Consider the following 19,047-nt stretch of genomic DNA (forward strand, 5'->3'; position numbering starts at 1 on the left):
ACATCACTAGTTTATGAGAAAGTTTCTTTTTTGTTTTGTTACATGCAGTTTTATTGTTTGAATTATATTTTGTTTCGCTGAAAGTGTTGAGTAAGCGTTTTTGTTTTAACTCCTTCACAGGTCATCTCAAGAAAAAATATCCCTCGCCATACCTTTCGCCCCACTCATTTTTCTTTCTGTGAATGCATTGTGGAAGAGTGCATAAGCGTCCGAACGTTACCCATCAGGTCGAATCGGGAACCCCCCACCCTCAATTATTTCCAAAGAAGGGGAATATTTTTAATTTCTGTAAATTGTACAAAGAGAGTGACATAGGTTTGTCCCATGCGGGAGGGATCCACGTGGATTTATATATTTTCTTTTGTTTTTGTGAGACATCTGCCCCCGGTTCTATTTCGGTATCCGGGCGAGCCAGGGGTGGGATGCCACACTCCCTTAGCATATTTTTCATGAGATCCCATTGTTTAGTGTTCTTTTTCTTTAATCTGAAATGCACAGATGGGAAATGGAAGAAAGAAGCGAAGCATTTAGCCAATTAAATGACAGTGGAGAGCGATAATGAGGGTTAAGTACGTAGTTAACTTGAATTTTAGCAAGGATAGTATGAAGTAGACTAGTCAGAAATGAATAAAGTCAACATCAGTTCCTAAATTCCCCACACCATTGATCTACTCCTTCGTTCATCATTTTTTTTTCTTCTTCTGTCTATTCCATTCTCATGTGGATTCAGCTCATGTCATTAATGACACAGAAAGAAACCACGGAAGCATCCTATGTGGGAATTTAAGCTTTCAGAAATCTAAATGAAATTAATACATGAATGTGAAAATGACATCTTCATGAACTGATTTCAGAAGGTGCATCCATAGGGTGATGGTGGGAGGCCTTCACATATTAAAAAAAAAAAAAAAAAATCCTATTCTAGAGAGCAGATCGTTGGAAGTTAACGCGATTTTGGCAAGAAGGGTTTATTTCTCTTTTGTTCTTTGTTCAGATTTTTAAGTCAATGTTTCTATGTAAAATCACAGGGTGTACTTTTATTCTATTGTGTGTTGTTAGTTGTGGTACCAGTGTAGTGAAGTTCGTCGCCTGGGGTTGAAATAACCGGTGAAAATACAAGTGAATGTGAAAAATGCAGAAGACAAAGAAAGTGATGTATTCTGGGAGGCCCTCATACCTATATAAGGCTCTTCCCGATGTTAAGTGTGAGGTGTTTGAGGCAGATTGAGAGAGAGACTTGAGTGCCCACAGTTGTGGTCGAGTGGTTCACGGCAGGGAGTCCGCCGTCATAGTGGAACCAAGAACATCTAGCCAAGGCACGGGGACGCGACCAAGAGAACAGCGAGCAGACTCCTGTAAACAGTGGTGTACCAGGCAGGTATATTTGAGAGCAGATATCATCGCCTCATTGACCCGCCCAAGGTTCCTGTCGGATCCATCCTCGCTCAACAAAAAACGTAAGAATTCCCGTCGCTACATGTTCTGATGGTTCCCACATTTTCAATTATCATTGACTTCCTACATTTTTTTTTGGGTTCCGAACTCTCGAAACTTATCTCACTGTCTTGTACTCCCTTCGTCATTAAATCCTCAGAAATAGAAGAACAGAGACAGTGAACTTTAAGAGAAATTCTCTATTTCCGAAAGAGTGTTAATCACGGGCATCATTTGAGGCGATGTCCTGTGCCTTGGCCCCAATCTGGTATCCCATTTCAATTATTTTGTATTTAAAGGTGACGCCGTGTGTTCTGAAGGCAGCCTTCAGAAGGCCTCATTATTCTTTTTGTTTATTAAAGGAGACGCCATGTATGTTAAAAAGGGTTATTTCTTTTCTCTCTCTTTATCTTAATTTTTTCATTTAATGTGTTGTGAAAAGGACATATTTTATCTTGCCAATATCGTCAAAACATCCTTCATTTGATTGCCTCTCAGAATAGTAACGTGGTGTACGCAGGACCCGAGGAACCAAATCTGTGCCCTTATTTCATTTATGTGACAAAAGTCTGGTTGTGGAGGGGCATCAATCGCTCTTCGACCGTACGGTTCGATCGTCCATCACAGCCGAACAGCACCACCTTTATTTAGCGGAACCCCGACTCAGTATCCCCGGTTAAAATCTCGTGGGGAAGACTAAAAGGTCCGAACTTGAAAAGAGAGGGGAGAGAATTGGGACCACTACAATACCGATGGCTAATAATTAACTGATGGCGCACGAAGGCTACCTTGCCAATGTAGTAACTGTGGCTTTAAGTGTTTGTACCCAAGACTGTGCGTGTTTGTCTTGGTGCGATCATACCGAAGTTGCCTTCACGAAAGCTCTACGTTTATAGTTTCAGAGTATCACGGACGGCAAACTGGCATGCTCATGGAATCGCATCCCACCATGATTATCTACCGTGCAACTTAGTGCAACGTGAATGTTATGCTTAAGAGTCTGGAATCACCGATGATTTGCCAACATGTTATCCATGATTTTGCGAGGGTTTGGTCACAATATACACTTCTCATTATGGGTTGCTTCCCCTATGCCTTTAAGTGATACATTGACCCTAATTAAGTATTTCCTCATCTTTACACATTATTTCCAATATGAAAGTTGCTTTGTAATTTTTAAAAACATATCTCACTTCTATAATCTTCACTAATTAAATTTTAGAGAATGAGTAAAATTATAAGAAATTAAAATTTATAGCTGGTGCACTAAATAAACTTATTATTTCATAATTAAAACCATATTGAAATTCACCAGCATAAAAATATTGGGATGATAAACTGGTCCAACATTAAAGGATGACAAATACATGACTTGATTATAACATCCTAAAAATATAAAGTAGGTACAAAATAATACAAACCTTGCTGATAAAACATGGTTGACACCATTTAATTTTGAATTCATCTTCAAAAGGATATTGCTGGTGGTAGCAGGTTTCAGTCGTTGTATGGTGGAACCTTTTACACACTGAGTCAAAAGACCCATTTTCAATTCGGCAGTCTGCTTAACTTTAGCTACACATGCAACAGAAAAAGACATAAAAGACATGTTATAGGCAGTATCATTCATTACAATTGAACTAGAAACCACTTTCATGAAAGAAAATATGGAAGCTACTTGGTTGCCCAAAGCACATGATTCTTTTCCTAATTACAGTAAAACCCCTCTTTCATATTTGGGAGGACAACTTGAGAAAAAAGTGTATACATGGGGGTGAGCATCACTCATCTTTCTGACACCCTTGCAAGTGAATCCATGGCATTTCATTTTGCCTAGTAAATATCTTGAATTAAAAGGATGTGTTATAAAGTTTAAAAATGACAAAAAGTAGTAGTAGGTCAAGTTTAGATCAATGAGATGTCAACACCATGTTCAGTAAAACCCATCCTGAGATATATCTCCGAAGAAGATTGCATGGGTTGTAACTGAAAGCATACCCTACAGGCAATCACGAGATATGGGTTCAAATCCCGGCTAAACAAATATTTTTCAAAGGCAAATTTCATCCTTGGTGTATATATATCTAATAATAATTTATAAAATACATAAAAGCACACTTATCATAAGTATGGTAAAATGTCAAAAAATATTATCTCCTCTCTCAATTTGGGAATGGATTAATGTTCCATGAGGCTATTGCCCCTTGAATGCTGATTTCCAAAATAAGGAATTACAATGGAATATAAGTAATTGTAATGGCCTCAAAATCTGGAGGCCATTAGCAAAATATGTTGCGAAAGCCAGGGCTGACTGTGAAGCAGAGGAAAGAGTGCAATCAGCTCTGTTTATCATAAAATAGGAAGTCCGAAGGCTGGAGGAGGAATACTAAATGAAAAGGAAAAAAGAGGAGGAAACTGGAATACTAAAGGAGGCGTGAGAATAACACGAAATCGGTATCAACACCATTAGCGGAACACTCGCGGGTCCCATCTTTTCCTCACTTAAAATTCGTATTTTAATCGAACAGATCCACTTTCACCCATCTACACCTCATTCGGGAGACAGGAAAAACAATTTGAAGAATATATGGAGGTTGTGCTGAAGGAATCAAGAGCTTAGTTTTGTATTTCTATGAGAGAGTGCCGGATAGCACTCTGCCCAACCGTAAGTACAACCGTGAATTCCCTCTTGCTTCTGATTGCAAACTCTTTGGTAATTTCTGGTTCCTTGCCCTTCAAACCCAAGTAACCGGGTAAAACCATAACCGAATTTCTTAAACCAAACTTCGCACCGATCTCACAATAGGTTTCCAGCCCCCTTAGGGAATTGGGAGATTCCACGCCGTCCACTTCACGGGCACCAGTGCAATTAGCCCACTTCAGTCTGTTCGCAGATGTCACCCAGTAAACATCAGCCTACCCCCACCTCTTCAGCAATTCCAAACCTCGAGAGAGAGCCCAGAGACCAGAAGAAGGTGGAGTTCCTTTTTCTTTTCATGCAATGCAATCCATGTACCATTAATAATAACGGACATAAAGGGCAAAATCCTAAGTATCTGTGTTAGAGCCCTGGTGGCGTAACTGCTCGGAGTCCCGTACCGACATATTTAACAGCATTTGAGGAAGTTTTATAATATTAATTTTAAAAAATTGAAGAGCTTACCATACTGTCCTGGGAACTGTGAAACAATCACAACCACAATCTGGAACTGTTGGCCACGGGCAAAGTCCAGCCATGACTCTGGCCTTCTATCCCTTTGAGTATCACAAGATCTTTTAACAGGAGGGGCAAATTGCATTCCTAATTTCCTCGTAGCAATTGATATTTGCTTAATAAACTCACTGTTAGGAGAGGAAAACAAGTTATTTTAAGCGAGCTGTGCAATTGGTTGTCTTTTGCATATCATTGAAAATTACATTACATGACCAGTTAATAGAATTTACAGAACAAACACAATTATAGCAGATCACAGATCTCATTAACTAAAAGGTTTATGGTACAAGGTGCCAACTTTAATATGGACATGTACATGATAAAAAAAATCAGTTCAATACTTAAAATGCTGTCACTGCTGAAATTTTTCTCTAAAAAGCTCTTTCGCTATACAGTGAGTCCTCATTCTACGTCACCCCGTTTAACGTCATTTCGCGATAACGTCACGAAAATTTTGAGACCGTCATTTGTTTATCGCACCTTTGCTTCGCGATAACGTCAATGCTTTTGAATTTCGCGCGAGAAAAAAACGCGAAGCTGCGGGCATTGCAGGTTGTTCGTTTTGTGGGCGGTAATACAGTCAGTCCAAACGAAGTGTAAAACAGTGTGTTTATTGCTAATTGCGATTACAATTTTAGCAAATTTTCTGCAAAACGAATTTTTAGGTAGGTGTGCAAGGTTTTACTTGACATAATGGTTTTCAGGAACCTAAAAAGTGATTTCAAGGAATTTTTCCGTGTAGAACTCGGAGTTTTTGTCGTCACTTTTTTTGCCGTGTTCACAATAATTTTGGTGCCTGTAACTGCGACGATGTTTCAGCGATGATGATGCCCAGGCGACGCTCGCCCGGGTGACCACCATAGCGAAGCCGAAAAGCAAATGCGGGAAGATACAAAAATGGAGAAAGGATTTACGTCAGCGCTACTATTGTCGTCGATGAAGACAGGAACTCGTATTTATGCCGTAGCTTGGCATTCCCATCATAAAAAATGCCCCAGATATGATAGGCTAAAATTTTTTCGCGCAGGAATTGTGAGGTCTAGGAGCCGATATTCACTTTTTACATTGTTTCTTATGGGATATTATGCTTCGATTAACGTCATTTCGTTTATCGTCACATTTTTCAGGAACGGTAAGTGACGTTAAACGAGGACTCGCTGTATAATTATCTACAATTATAATAATAATGAATATTTTCATGTAGAAATTGATTATTATGGAAATTGACAAAATTGCCTCATATGTCAAACACAACTGGAACAAAAGGAAAAACTGTAGAAAGAAATGACTAGGAGAATTAGGTAGGTTTATTCAACAACTTCGGATATAACGAGCACTTGATTTAGCGAGTAATTTACACGGGATTATGAGCACTCATTGTACCCGGCTTCCACTGCAGTTAAGACATAAATGTGTTAATTTAGGTCTAGTCTACACATCACAATTGCATAACACAATTTCCATGAATGAAATTCAGATTTAGCTCCAACCAATTTAGATGCAAATGCCCATATTATGACCCGCATCTAACTGAGTATTCAGAAGACAGGCTACCCTTGCAGATGCCCCTTTCCTCACTGCAGCAGGTCTTCAACTTCCCTCCCCTATGTTCCCTCAAAATTTTTACGTTCGCTTATGTTAGGGAGCCGCCTTGTTCAGTTGCATTTAAGCACAAGGGCGTAACAAAAAGACTAAAGTTTCAAGAGTTTTCATCCAGCATTAAAAAATACCTTTTCTTTGTGTGTTATCTCAGTACCATCATTAGCTTTTTCCAATTTTATGCAATAGAACCCCAAGAATTCGTGTTAAAATTTGTTATCGAATTTGCGACTTTTGCATGTCCCTAATAATCAAAGATTAATTTCTCCAAGTTTATAAAATAAAAGGCCACTCATATATAGTAGGGATGGACCAATCCAGGATTTTTTTTGGACCCAGAACCGGATGGGAACCTTGATTTTTAGAGCGGGATCTTCGAATATTTTCGGATTCAAAAAATTTAAAGATTGAAAGTTGTGCTGCTTGGACAGTGTTCAATATCGGTATAGTCTTTTTGTATTTAAAGAACTTTGTACCAATCAATCAGAGCTTAAATAAAAAACACTGCCAGAATATGTCATGTTTGGTCTCATTCTTTTTTGAATCTCATGCATGTCATCCAACTACCGAAAGTTATCAAAACATCTTCAGGCCCAGTAAGTCACTCACCTAGCATTTGTCCTCCAGAGACGGCGAATTGAAGCTGGTAGGATGAAAAAGGTCAGTGAGTGAGATAGGGTATGGAAGAAACGTGTTTCCATAGTTCTCGCGTGACTTGATATTTTTCTTCGAAGATAATGATTTATGGTCAGCATAGTCTCAGAAAGGAAAAACAAATATCCGAGGCACAGATTGATGGAAGGCGGAGGGTGGTTTTTTCAAATCTTTGACAGTTATTTTGACGTGGTTATTATCCTATGTCACTGAGATTCCCTCATTTGTTGCTTGGGAAGAGTCGCACTATGTGCCGGTCATATTTTGCCTTAAACATTTCCACAGCTGAAATTCTATAGCAATCGAATATGGATCCCAAGTATCTGGTGAAGGGCATTATCTACAGATATTTATTTGGATCCAAGGTATTCGATCCGACCATCCATAATATATAGTTGAATTCAATAAACACAATTTAGACTACAAATAAAACATTGAGACTACTTACTCCACTTGGTCTTCTCGTACGTATCTATCCAGATTTAGAATGGCCCAACTAGTCAAACTTGTTCCCTTTTCAAATTGTGACACATTCCATACACCTTGCCGGGGTTTCACAGTATCCTGCAATATAATAATAAATTTTAAAATGGGCATGATATTGATCCAACCTCTAAGGTAACAAGATCATTCTATTTCTTTTTCTTGTACACTAAGGACTCAGGAAGCCACAACATTAGAGTGCATTTAATGTGATACACACATACCATTGACAACAATATGAATACACCCATGTCTCGTATAGCGCAATTTCGATATAGCGCAAATTCGTTCCTCGGGGAAACATTGCAACGCAGTGTAGCCTAATCAAAAATCTTAACGCTCTCTTAAAAATCTTAAAACGCTCTCGTGATAAAACGTGAACTTGCGCTAAGTACACACGAAATTTCTATCATTTTACGCATATTAATATTATTGCTTGCCTCAAATCTTCTTTTTTGTTTATATATTAATCGAAATCCATTGCTGTGCAATGGCCAAAAGTATTACTCATCATTGGGTCCAGATAGCCGGCCTACCGAAGTAATTTATCTCGTCTCCTTAACACGTTCCGTGCTGAGGATGTAGCGTCTACGTCATGGCAGCCACTACCCAGTGACTGATGACGTAGACGCTACGTCATGATTCCCTTTTGCGTTATATTCCGCCCTGAGCGCCAGCCACCGCTGTTAGGGTATGGGAGAGGGTCAGTCACCACTCTTCGCCTGTTTGCCGTGCGGAAAGCTCCGAAATTTTTTTTTTCGATTTTTTCTGTGTTTTTCTATTTTACCCGGTTTTGCTCTGCAAGGACGTCTTTGGGGGTGGCTTTTTTCAATGTATTTTTATATTACTTTCATTTTATAATGCAGAAAACAGTTGTATATTCTCACAATTGTTCTTATACCTTAAAAAAAAAACTTTTACAAATATTCAAAACGAAATAATAAAAAGATATTACATTTGACGAGGATAGGTAATTACTTTATTACAAGGTATTTTATCTTTCTTTATGACTTTTAACGCAATGATTAGATAGTGTTTATTTAATTGGTTTTACAAGAAGGAATACAGATATTTTTCCCTTGTTGTTATTTTCATTTTTAACGTCAATTAACGCTATTGTGGTAAATTGCTTAGCTGGTTGCCTAATTTCGGACATACTCCAGGTATGTGTATTTTTATCCATACGATAACAATAAATGCTTCCGTTCTTATACTTTTAAAGTTTCAGAGTGAATTTTATTTGCTATGATTTCATCATGGCAAAATTTGTTGTTATCCCTATGTTTATTTGCTGCTATGCATGAAATAATATATTTGCATAAATTTTACAATAACTTCAGTAAAGTCCTGGTTCCACATTGCAATTTATTTTTACTATTTACATTTCATGCACAATAGCTAGACTTCCCCATCCTTATGTTCACTAGCATTTGAATTAGAGACTCATTACTTGATTTTTTCCATAATATTCGAAATACTTACAAGCATTTTATTTGGTATCCTCCCAAACAAAAAAATGCCTAAGAGAACAATTTCCACTAACCCAGTCACATGCCGCCGAACTCGGAGAAACTGATCCGGCCCGAGGATATATACATCAGAGGATATAAAATGGGCAATACGTGTCCTGAAGAAAATTTACTAGATGGAAATATTTAACCATAGAAGAATTTCCCCACTTTTTGGCCTTATTTTTCGTGCTAGAATTATCCAAATCTCCCGTATCTCCAATAATTGAAAAGCTTGATCTTTATATGACTTGCATTGCTTCAGGAGAGAGAAGTCGCTTGATCAATTCATGTCAATTCTCCAAGCCCTTCAAATCAACAAGAACCTATCTACGTTCTCTGAATCTAACACTCCTCTAGCCCACTGATTATTCAAAATTAGCCCCATATAGACGTATTCAAGGAAACAATGGAAAAAGTAGTGACCCGATCACGTGACCTAAGTTTGGAAGAGTCTATGATTCCATGGCGAGCTAGGCTGGGATATAGTGAATATATGAGGGGAAAGCGCTACAGGTACGCAATGAGGTTGTGTGTATATGTTGACGGAAGCAAAGGGTTTGGCGCTGCAGGTCCTCCAACTCAGAAGTGTCTGGAAAAGGGCAGTCGGAGAAGATGGTAAACAAGTGATGGAGGATCATTTTGAATGAGGCTAATCCTTTCATACTGATAACTTTTATAACAATGGAGCCAGTTCTAGATTCCATCCAAATAGGAAACCTAACTTGACGGGGACACTGAGGAGAGGCAAGAAAGTTATTCCTCTTTTGGTTCTCTGCTACGAATTAAAGAAAGGTGAGGTGGTGGAGGCCTTTCATGAGTATAAAATCGGTATCCTAAGGTTGACGGATAAGAGGGAAGTGCGGATGATCATCGCTGAATCTAGTGCAAAAAATGAACGAATCTACGAAAAGGCGAGGGTGCACGCCAAGAAAGCCACAGGCAGTGGTTGAATATAGCAATTAAAATTGTGGCATCGATCATTGGGATCAAATGATGTCTGACTTTCCCATTGAAAGAAAATTCATCAAATTGTACTAAAAATTGGGAATCCACCTACTGAAATCACTGTTGCTGAATCGTAATTTTTATTCAAAGAAAATTTTTGAAAAATTCCTCTCATCGACTTTCTAACTCCAGTTATAGAATCTCTTATGACAACATCTGTACCTTCGATCCCTTTGAGGAGATAGCCATCCTAGCCTGCCACAACCAAAACCAAGGGCTTATTAGGACATTTCCCCGATTATATGAAAAACATGATAGACAGAGAAGACGAAAACAGAAGAGATGTAGGCAGTGCTTCTAGAAGAATGTCCACCAGAATACATCATATTATAGCCCCACCTGCCTATCTGATCCTCGATTGTGTCTTGACTGTTTCCAGAAGTATCACAAGAATTTTTGATGCAGAAAATTATTTAACCAGCGGGAAATAATTATTTTTTAATGTTTACCTTTTATATTTTCTATTTCAATATTTATTTAAAAAGATATTATTTTATGCGTAGTATTTAGTAACTGAAAATTTATTCTAAAAATGCTGGTCAATTTTTGATTTGTAAAACAATATGTTTCATTGCAACAATTCTTCGTTTATACAAATTTTCCCTTTCATTTATAAACCAATGTATATCATTATAAAATCTTATCCAGAGCATATCATATCGTTCATAATAGTTTTTTTACCATAGGGAGCAACACTTTTGCGAGAAATATTGGTAATACTCGCAATATTTTCTTTTGAGCAATAAAACATTTTAAATCGTATTTGAATGTATCATTTACAGATTATATAAATAATGTTTGCTGCATTACTATTTCCATTAGTTTTTTCCAGAAAGTGATAAAGTCTGAACGGGTTTTCGCTACAGTACTGACAAAGAGCGAAGAAATGTGGGAAACATCTAGGTGTGTAGCGGGAAGGTATCAAAAGTTTGACAGGATACTTAGAAAATTTAAATTTCAAATTTTTAACAAATGAAGGGTTATTTAAAAAAAAAAAGTGCGAAAACATGTAGCAGACATCACAAATCATATGATCACGCCGTTAAAATAATAATAAAAAAATACAAATTTTTGCCAAAAAGTCAGCATTTTCTTCAAAAAACGGTCAGCACGGAATGTGTTAACAGAATGATAATAAATAATTTAGATCGTTAATTAAGCGTGGGGCTGGTGGAAATGATTTTTTTTCAGCAATACGGTTTGAGACGTATTTTTGCCGTCATAGGTTATCGGGCGATTGACTTCCAGGTAGAGGGTCTACGCTAAAGCCTTCAAGGTCATCGGTATTCATGGGGGAGAAATGGAGCGGTGGCTGAGTTGTGCATGAATAGCATCAACACATAAAAGGGTCCGCTATAGAGTCTCAAACACAATGGCTTCGTTCCCTCCCCGCAGTCGTAGGCCTTCTGCTTCTCAGGAATACAGTTCAGCAGTGGAAGGTGATTTAGATAGAGCCATACAGAGTAAAAACCAAGAGAATATGCCAAAAACTAGGAATGCGTATAGAAATATCAAGAATTTATCAAGAAAAACTATAAACCTAGAAGAGGAATTGAAAGAGGTCAATTGCTTTGAAAATGGAGAACGTCAAAGCGATATTGCGCGGAAGTTTAAACGCACGATGCCTTATTCTGAATAAAGACGAAGTTAAAACATCAGTGACCTCAGCCGCACCAACTTCAACCAAGCGGTCTACATATACGGAAAGTTCATAGTGAATCAGTACAAAAATACGAGAGTGGTAATCGCTCCGAGACATTTAGTGAAAGCTCCGGTTGGTTCTAGAATATAAACGGCAAGCAGGTATTTTCAGTGCGGCGATATCAGGTGAATCTGCAATTGTTGATAGCGCAGTCACCGCAACATTTTCTGATGAACTCCAAGGTGTGATTGAAAGTGGCTCCTTTCCCCCTCAACCAGTTTTTAGTGTTGACGAGACGATATTGTTTTGGAAAAGAATGCAATCTCGTTCATTCATTTTCAGGGAAGGAAAACCTGGGTCAGGTTTCAAGGCATTTAAAGGCTGTTTCACGTAGCTGCTAATGACTCGGAGGACTTCAAATTAATATGATTTATCATTCATAAACTCCGCAAGCTATGAAATGGCATTCAAAGTAGCATTTTCCTGTCATTTCGATGAGCGACAAAAGGGCCTGAGTGACATAATAGTTGTTTTTAGACTAGTTTGAAAAATCGTCAACTGCCGGCAACGCATTACGATCCCCTGAGATAGCAGATGTTAGCCTACCCGCACGACAGGAGGGAATTTCAAAAGCACGTAAGAATTTTTTTTAACGTGATGATTTATCATTCATAAACTCCACAAGCTATGAAATGGCATTCAAAGTAGCATTTTCCTGTCATTTCGATGAGCGACAAAAGGGCCTGAGTGACATAATAGTTGTTTTTAGACTAGTTTGAAAAATCGTCAACTGCCGGCAACGCATTACGATCCCCTGAGATAGCAAATGTTAGCCTACCCGCACGACAGGAGGGAATTTCAAAAGCACGTAAGAATTTTTTTTAACGTGAATAAAAGTCTTTGAATGCATGCATACTATCTTTAAAGATGTTTTAAACTATAAACATTTATATAAATAATGTTTTCTAAGGCTTTTTATGGGAATATAGATGTTTTAGAGGAAATTCAATACCCAAGACCTATGCTACCAGGAACGCATCCCTATCTTCCCAATGTTAAAACGCTCTCATATAACGCAAATTCGTATAGCGCAAAGACCCCAAGGAATGCATCCCTTGCGCTATACGAGACATGGGTGTAAATGATTCAGCAATTCAAAAAAAAACTACAGTAAAACCGCAATATAAAAAATGCACAGGACTCAAAAATATTTAATTTTTTATTATGGAATTCTGTATTGAAAAGCATTATTTCCCAACCAAATTTTCCATGATTTTGATGATGATTTTCCAGCTTCTAAATTAATGTTAAATGAAGCTGACGGAAGTCATTAATATATACCACAATCTTTTAATTAGCTTATTTATTGAGATATAAAAATTTTAATGACATCAGTTGCTGATGATGAATACACAATATCGATGTTTAAAGATGTACACAGTACTCTGCTAAATACTTGCAATGTTATTACAATATGGTTGATATTACTGAGTCCAGTCATGATCCTGAGCCATATGTTAACATATTGTAAAATACAAGATATCACTGATTCTTTGATCTTACAAAATCACAAACCTAAGTAGCCATCTGAACAGTATCGAAATAAAAAATAGGATGAGAACTTAACTGTAACCAAATCATCCACTGTACTGCACACTAAAAATCTTTGCCTTCCTTATGTCTTCTGCCTAATTTCAGAATGTCAGGGCAAACAATTGATACTTCACAAGAGAAATTAAGCTGTGTTGGGGGTGCCCAATAAATAAGCTAACCTTGGACAGGTCAGAGGGGAGAATTTTTCAAAGGAAACAGTTATGATCTTACTTTTTTAGGGTGTATAAGAAAAGATAAGAGGCAGCCCAATGGTGAAAAATAATGATACCTCATCAGTTACAAACATTTCATTACACCAGAATGACTCACACAGCTAAATCTCTTCCTGTTCAGGAAATATCAATTGGAAAAATTATTTCTTATGGGTCTTCCTATAAAAGCTGCGAGGATCTAAGAGTTTTCTAAGATCTAAGAGGGCGGCACACAGGTGAGTTTTGAAGCCAGGCCAGAGGTTGGGGGAGTTCGGAAAGTATCATACGATATAGTGATGGCGTAATTGGAAGCAAGCCTAGAAAGGAAGAGTAATGTCCCTGGACTAGATTAGCCCCTGGTAATTAAATTGATTCCATTTTCAATCTATTTGAGGGGTGAGATGAAGGGAAAGAGACCGGCCGAATCGTTTACTCTGGCACTGGTATTGCAGCCCAAGAGGAAGGAAAATGCATTGCAATAATCGAGAATATTTTTGTATAATACAGTCTGAGTCCGACAGAGTCTGCAAAGAGAGTGGTAGCTTGGAGCGAGGAGTACTTGGCTACTGAGTGAAGGGTCTCAGACTTAAATCTCGGTTGAAGCATTCGCAGACCCCAAAACAAAATACAGTAAAACCTCTATATAGTGAACCTCTTAATATCATAAACCTCCATACTTCATACCACCCCTACGGTCCCATCAGATTTACATGTAAATTTATGGGCAAACCTCTATGTAGTGAACCTCTTCTCGTAAACCCTCCACTTATCATACCAAGGAGACACACTCGAGACGGCCTAACTACCTCCACAAATCATACCGAGACAACTAGAGACCATTAATGCAGCCGCGATTAAGTATATGGAATGACATTTTCAGCGATAAATGTTTCACCTGTATTTTTTTTCTCATAGACCTATATCATATTGTAATTTTCACGTTGATCATTAGTTGTGGCCATTAGTTCCATATGAGAGCATAGCTAACAGTAAGTAAGAGAAAAGGTATCCAACTATCCTAATCATTTTACGTGACTGTTGAATTACATCAGAGAGATCACATCCTTTTCTCTCAAATCATGTGATAGCGCTCGCTTTCTGTAATTGTTAAATAATAAATTTATGTTCAATAATGCATGCATGCTTGTTTAAACACATAAATATGATGGTTTAAAAGAGAGTAGTGCCTTTCATTTCCAAAGGATATGAGAAAATGGTGCCTATCACTTAACCCTCTCTATAGTAAACCTCCATACACCAAATTGCCCAAATTTTGGTCCCCTACATTACGATGTAAAGAGGTTTTACTGTACCTGCAGGGCATGATGGCCCAGGGAAAGGAACTGGCCCCTACCCTGAATACGTGATATTCTCAAGTCTGCATCTAAGTCTGTGGTGAGCCTTATTCTCACCAATCCAAACCACCTTCTGGTTGAATAACTGACAAGGGACACACCCGAGATGTACTCAACAGATTTTGACCAAAATTGGTAGGATGGTACTGAAAGCACAAATTCAAAAATTTGACACTCAGGAATTCGGTTACATTTGGAAAAATTAGGGAAATAATAACTTATCAGTGAGGCTTCATATTAAAAACGTACTGCCACAGAGGCGAGAGAGCATCCTTTCCAATATCTGTCATCAACGTTTTGTACAAAAACTTAAGCTCATTTTCTCAGGATTTCTTATCTGGGGTCCAAATGACTGCTTCAGTTGATGAAGTAAAAGTATTCAGGTGGTCTAGTGTATAGGATAAAATCATTCACTTAAAAACTACGAACATACCTTATTATATTTTATCACTGGTGAATCAAGGATTCGGGCCTGAACACTTTCAAATTGGCGTCCAACAGAGATACCAAACTCCAACAATGTTCTGTCATTCTGGAATCCAACTTGATTGAGCTGAAATTAAAGAAATAAAAAAAACATTATTAAAAAAGCTGGAATGAAAATAAGCTGGAAAAAAGTGCAGAGTTGGATGAGATAAGGAATAAGCTGATGCAACATTATTTTATGAAATTTAGCTCAATTAAGGGCAACGACGAAATTGGAAAAACTTATAAGTTACCTTCTCTTTAGGACAAAAAATTTCATGGCGCAATCATATGTTTATGCTTCACCCTCTGCAGTATGTTCTGCGTAAGACGTACGCAATAGCATCAGTTCCTAACTTGACCTAGCACGAGTGGTTCCATACTTTCCAGGGTGGGTTGACTTCAAACAAGCGAGAGTGTTTTCCATGTGTGTTTAATAAAGTAAGGTTTCATTTCTATTAGTTTTATTTTTATCCATCTTCGGACCATCGCCCTTCCGAAGAAACAAGTGAGTACTTAAAAAGATGGACTGAAAATAACTGAAGATGAAGTAAAGCATAAGGGATAGAAGCACGTGAATATTGGAGAACGCCTCGGGCTGTCTGCTAGCACGTGACGGTAGGGGTGGAGTAGAGCGAGCAACCTGGTGAAAACAAGAAGTGGGATGAAGCTGAGGATCAGGCGGGCGTGCTGCTAACAATTAACGCAACATTGTTCACGCTTTATACATTGCCTAAATTACATGAGAAATATATTTATTAGACAGGAACATTACAAATAATTGACTATTTTTGGCCTACATGATCCATCTCACAACCAATCACTGCACCAGCAAAAGCGGTTGCTTCAGGCATAACATGCACATTGCTCTCGTGAATACGTGAACTGGAAATGGGGTTTCATGTTTTTTTTTACATCAGAGAGAAATCCATAATAGCAAAGTAAATGCCGAGTGGAGAGCAAACATTTTTTAGCGAGGTGGCGTGTTCCTTTAGGATATTTGAAAGAGATATTACTTGAATCAACAATATGACCTAAGTGTCTCAATAAAGTACTAGTATTCCTGTAATTGGCTAAAATCTTGTTTAAATCCTTTAATGAATATCATAACTACGCACAACAATCCGGCGGTTCCTGAAACATAGGCAACCTAGCCAAACATTCCCGCATCGATTGTTTTCCGGCATTCATCGTTTTTTTCGTCCATCCCCTTGAAAACACAATAGATCGAGGTTCTATTGTAGTTATATTGTCTCTGCACCGGGCCCAAAATACAAGAGGCCACCCATGACTCACACGTTTACGGTGACAAACTAAGGTGGCTATGTAAATACGGCAACGTTAAGTTCGCTCTTGCTCTCTCTCTCTCTCGGTACTGCCCCTCCCATCAGCAAAACCCTTTGAGTGTGTCCAGGCTCTCATGAAAGCTCACCCGCAAACATAAAGTAAACAGATTATAAGCAAATCATATTTGATCATTTTCGATAGATAATTCTTAAATTTCCTCAGATCAAAATCTTCAATGATTTTCAAGCAATTCTTCTCTAATGATAAACTGTTTTAGAATGCATGCCTGAACATGAATATGTACCATAATTATACTAAAACTTTAAGTTTTTTAAGTTTACATCAAAATCAGCTACACAAAAGTGTGGTGCTTTTTTTAAATTAAGAATAGGATTTGAATCACTGAAAGGACAAAACTCCCTTGGTATGCTTGAATCTCCATGCCCTCACCAACTTCTTGTCCTTCTAAAATGAAAACCACACACTACGTAAACCTACTGCCATAAACATTGCATTACACATACAAGTTTTACGGTTTAAACAAGCTAATCATTTGTGGTGTAACGTTTTCTCGGGCATGAGCAATACACATGCACGTCACGTTCTTTGTCAAAGTATTTTAAAGATAATTGCACCATGGATGAGGTACTGAAACGACAGTTTATTTTCTGTACGTTTACAATTATCTTCAATTTCTAACTCAAATTATAGCTGGCCATTAACAGATTACAACCTCCCGACGTACACAGCCGTCTCTTCTCACCAGCACAATGCCAATGAGTCAGTTTTCTGTCTACATACGCTTGCAGTGACAGAAGAATAATTTTTGGCAGTTCATCAGTTGTTCTTATGAATGTGTGGAACACATTAAGTCCTGTGCCAATTAGGAATTGATGATGGTCAACTGGACTTTATCATGGCACTCCTTACACCATGAATACAGAAGCCAATGAGGTCAATTTAGGATTGCCTATCATTTATGGCAACTGAACAACTACAGTGCAGATTGGAAAGGTAAATCACTAACATTAATGCAGTGGAACACATCTATTTTGAAGCTGGTATTTTGAATTGTGATGGCACTTTTCAGGTTAAGGAACATAATATTGCATCCCTTGGGCCTGATGAATGTAGTGAAGTCAACAAATGAAAACGGACGAACCTCAATGAGAGCATATTAAGAATGTATTATGTATTTTCTATCAAATAGAATTTCTATCAATATCTATCTATTATCAAGAAAGTATCTCTTAAAGTCACATCTTAAGAAATGTTGAATAGTTGATGATATTATACATTATGCCTCTTAGAAAGGCACTCAGAAATAGACCAGGGTATCCCCAATGCTAACAAGGTACCCCCAATGCTCCTGTCACTCTGCTGCCATTAAGTCTACTTGCTGGAATACTGCCAACATGCTTTTATAAACTCCCAAAATGCTCTAAACATCAAACAGAATGCTAAATTAATATTTTTCCTTTCTATTGAAATTTCTACTTCCTTGAGCTCAATTTCCTTTCATAATTGAACAACATGGGACAAGGGAGAGGATACAAGTGCAATGACCCAAACAGAAACATATATTTTTGGATACAGCCAGCAGCAAATACTATAGCTGGTATACAAGAGTAATTGATAACATATTCAGGCCCTTCTGCATTATGGATTTGATCCTTCCTCATGCTGGGAGACCACCAATGTGTATTGAATGACGACCCTAGGGATGTCCTTTTAAGGTTACAATGAACCTGGGCTGGAACCCAGTAATTCAACTGATACACCTTGTAACACTTATTTTTGAGTTGTCTTGAGTTGGATTTTGGTGTGACGATGGATAGAAGGAGAACAATGGAGCGAATAATAATAAGTAGCAGAGGTGGAGTGGGGCGATTGTTGTTGACGGCGAGGGAGGGAGTGTATGAGGAGTTGGATTGTGATAGCTGTGGCGTACGGTTGTCTCTTTGCTCACAAGTTTGTTTATTAAGTGCAATAAAAATATTTGTAAGTGCATAGAAGAGAAAATAAAAAACTTTACAACCTGATCACCCGGGGAGGGGAATGGAAGGGAAGAAAAAGAGGGAAGGAAGCACCACTGGGATAGGAGCCTATAGACGCCTCCAGGGTGAGGATAGGATGGGTATCCATGATCACGGAGCGCGGTCATGTACTGCAAGGCTTGGAAAAAAGGAACACGGTGCTCCCATGAATGCAGCTGGCACGCAATCGCTTCCGTTTTACAAAGGGGATTATAACGGAAACAATAAGCCTGGAGTATCCTAGCATTAATGCAATAATTCCAGTGATTTTACGTCCAATTTTATTTTTGGGATAAAGATTGCGGAAAATATTGAGCCAGAGTGAAAATCACGCACGGATAATCCGCAATACGGATATACCGCAACCGGATAATCGGGAGTCTGCGGTATTATGAAAGATAAATAAATACAGTGGAACCTCGTTAAAGCGAGTACGGGCTATAGTGAGACCCCCTCTATAACAAGAGATAGCAGATGCACCGTCAATTGATCCTATAATAAGCATGTTAAAAATTTCGTTTTTACGAGACCCTTTTGGTGTTGGCTCTCGCCATAGC

General features: G+C 38.1%; 1 protein-coding gene across 1 annotated transcript in view; it reads right to left on the reverse strand.

Moving 5' to 3' along the window:
* LOC124160680 (protein argonaute-2-like) overlaps window positions 1-19,047 on the reverse strand; it is a 60,787-nt gene that overhangs the window by 9,964 nt on the left and 31,776 nt on the right. Inside the window, exons 10-13 of the mRNA XM_046536649.1 lie at window positions 15,136-15,255; window positions 7,350-7,465; window positions 4,598-4,776; window positions 2,856-3,009 (exon numbers count right to left, since the gene is read on the reverse strand). Coding sequence (XP_046392605.1) covers window positions 2,856-3,009; window positions 4,598-4,776; window positions 7,350-7,465; window positions 15,136-15,255 — 569 coding nt within the window. The remainder of the gene's footprint in view (window positions 1-2,855; window positions 3,010-4,597; window positions 4,777-7,349; window positions 7,466-15,135; window positions 15,256-19,047) is intronic.

The sequence above is a fragment of the Ischnura elegans genome, chromosome 6 (genome assembly GCF_921293095.1).
Source record: "Ischnura elegans chromosome 6, ioIscEleg1.1, whole genome shotgun sequence".
Taxonomy (NCBI): Eukaryota; Metazoa; Arthropoda; class Insecta; order Odonata; family Coenagrionidae; genus Ischnura; species Ischnura elegans.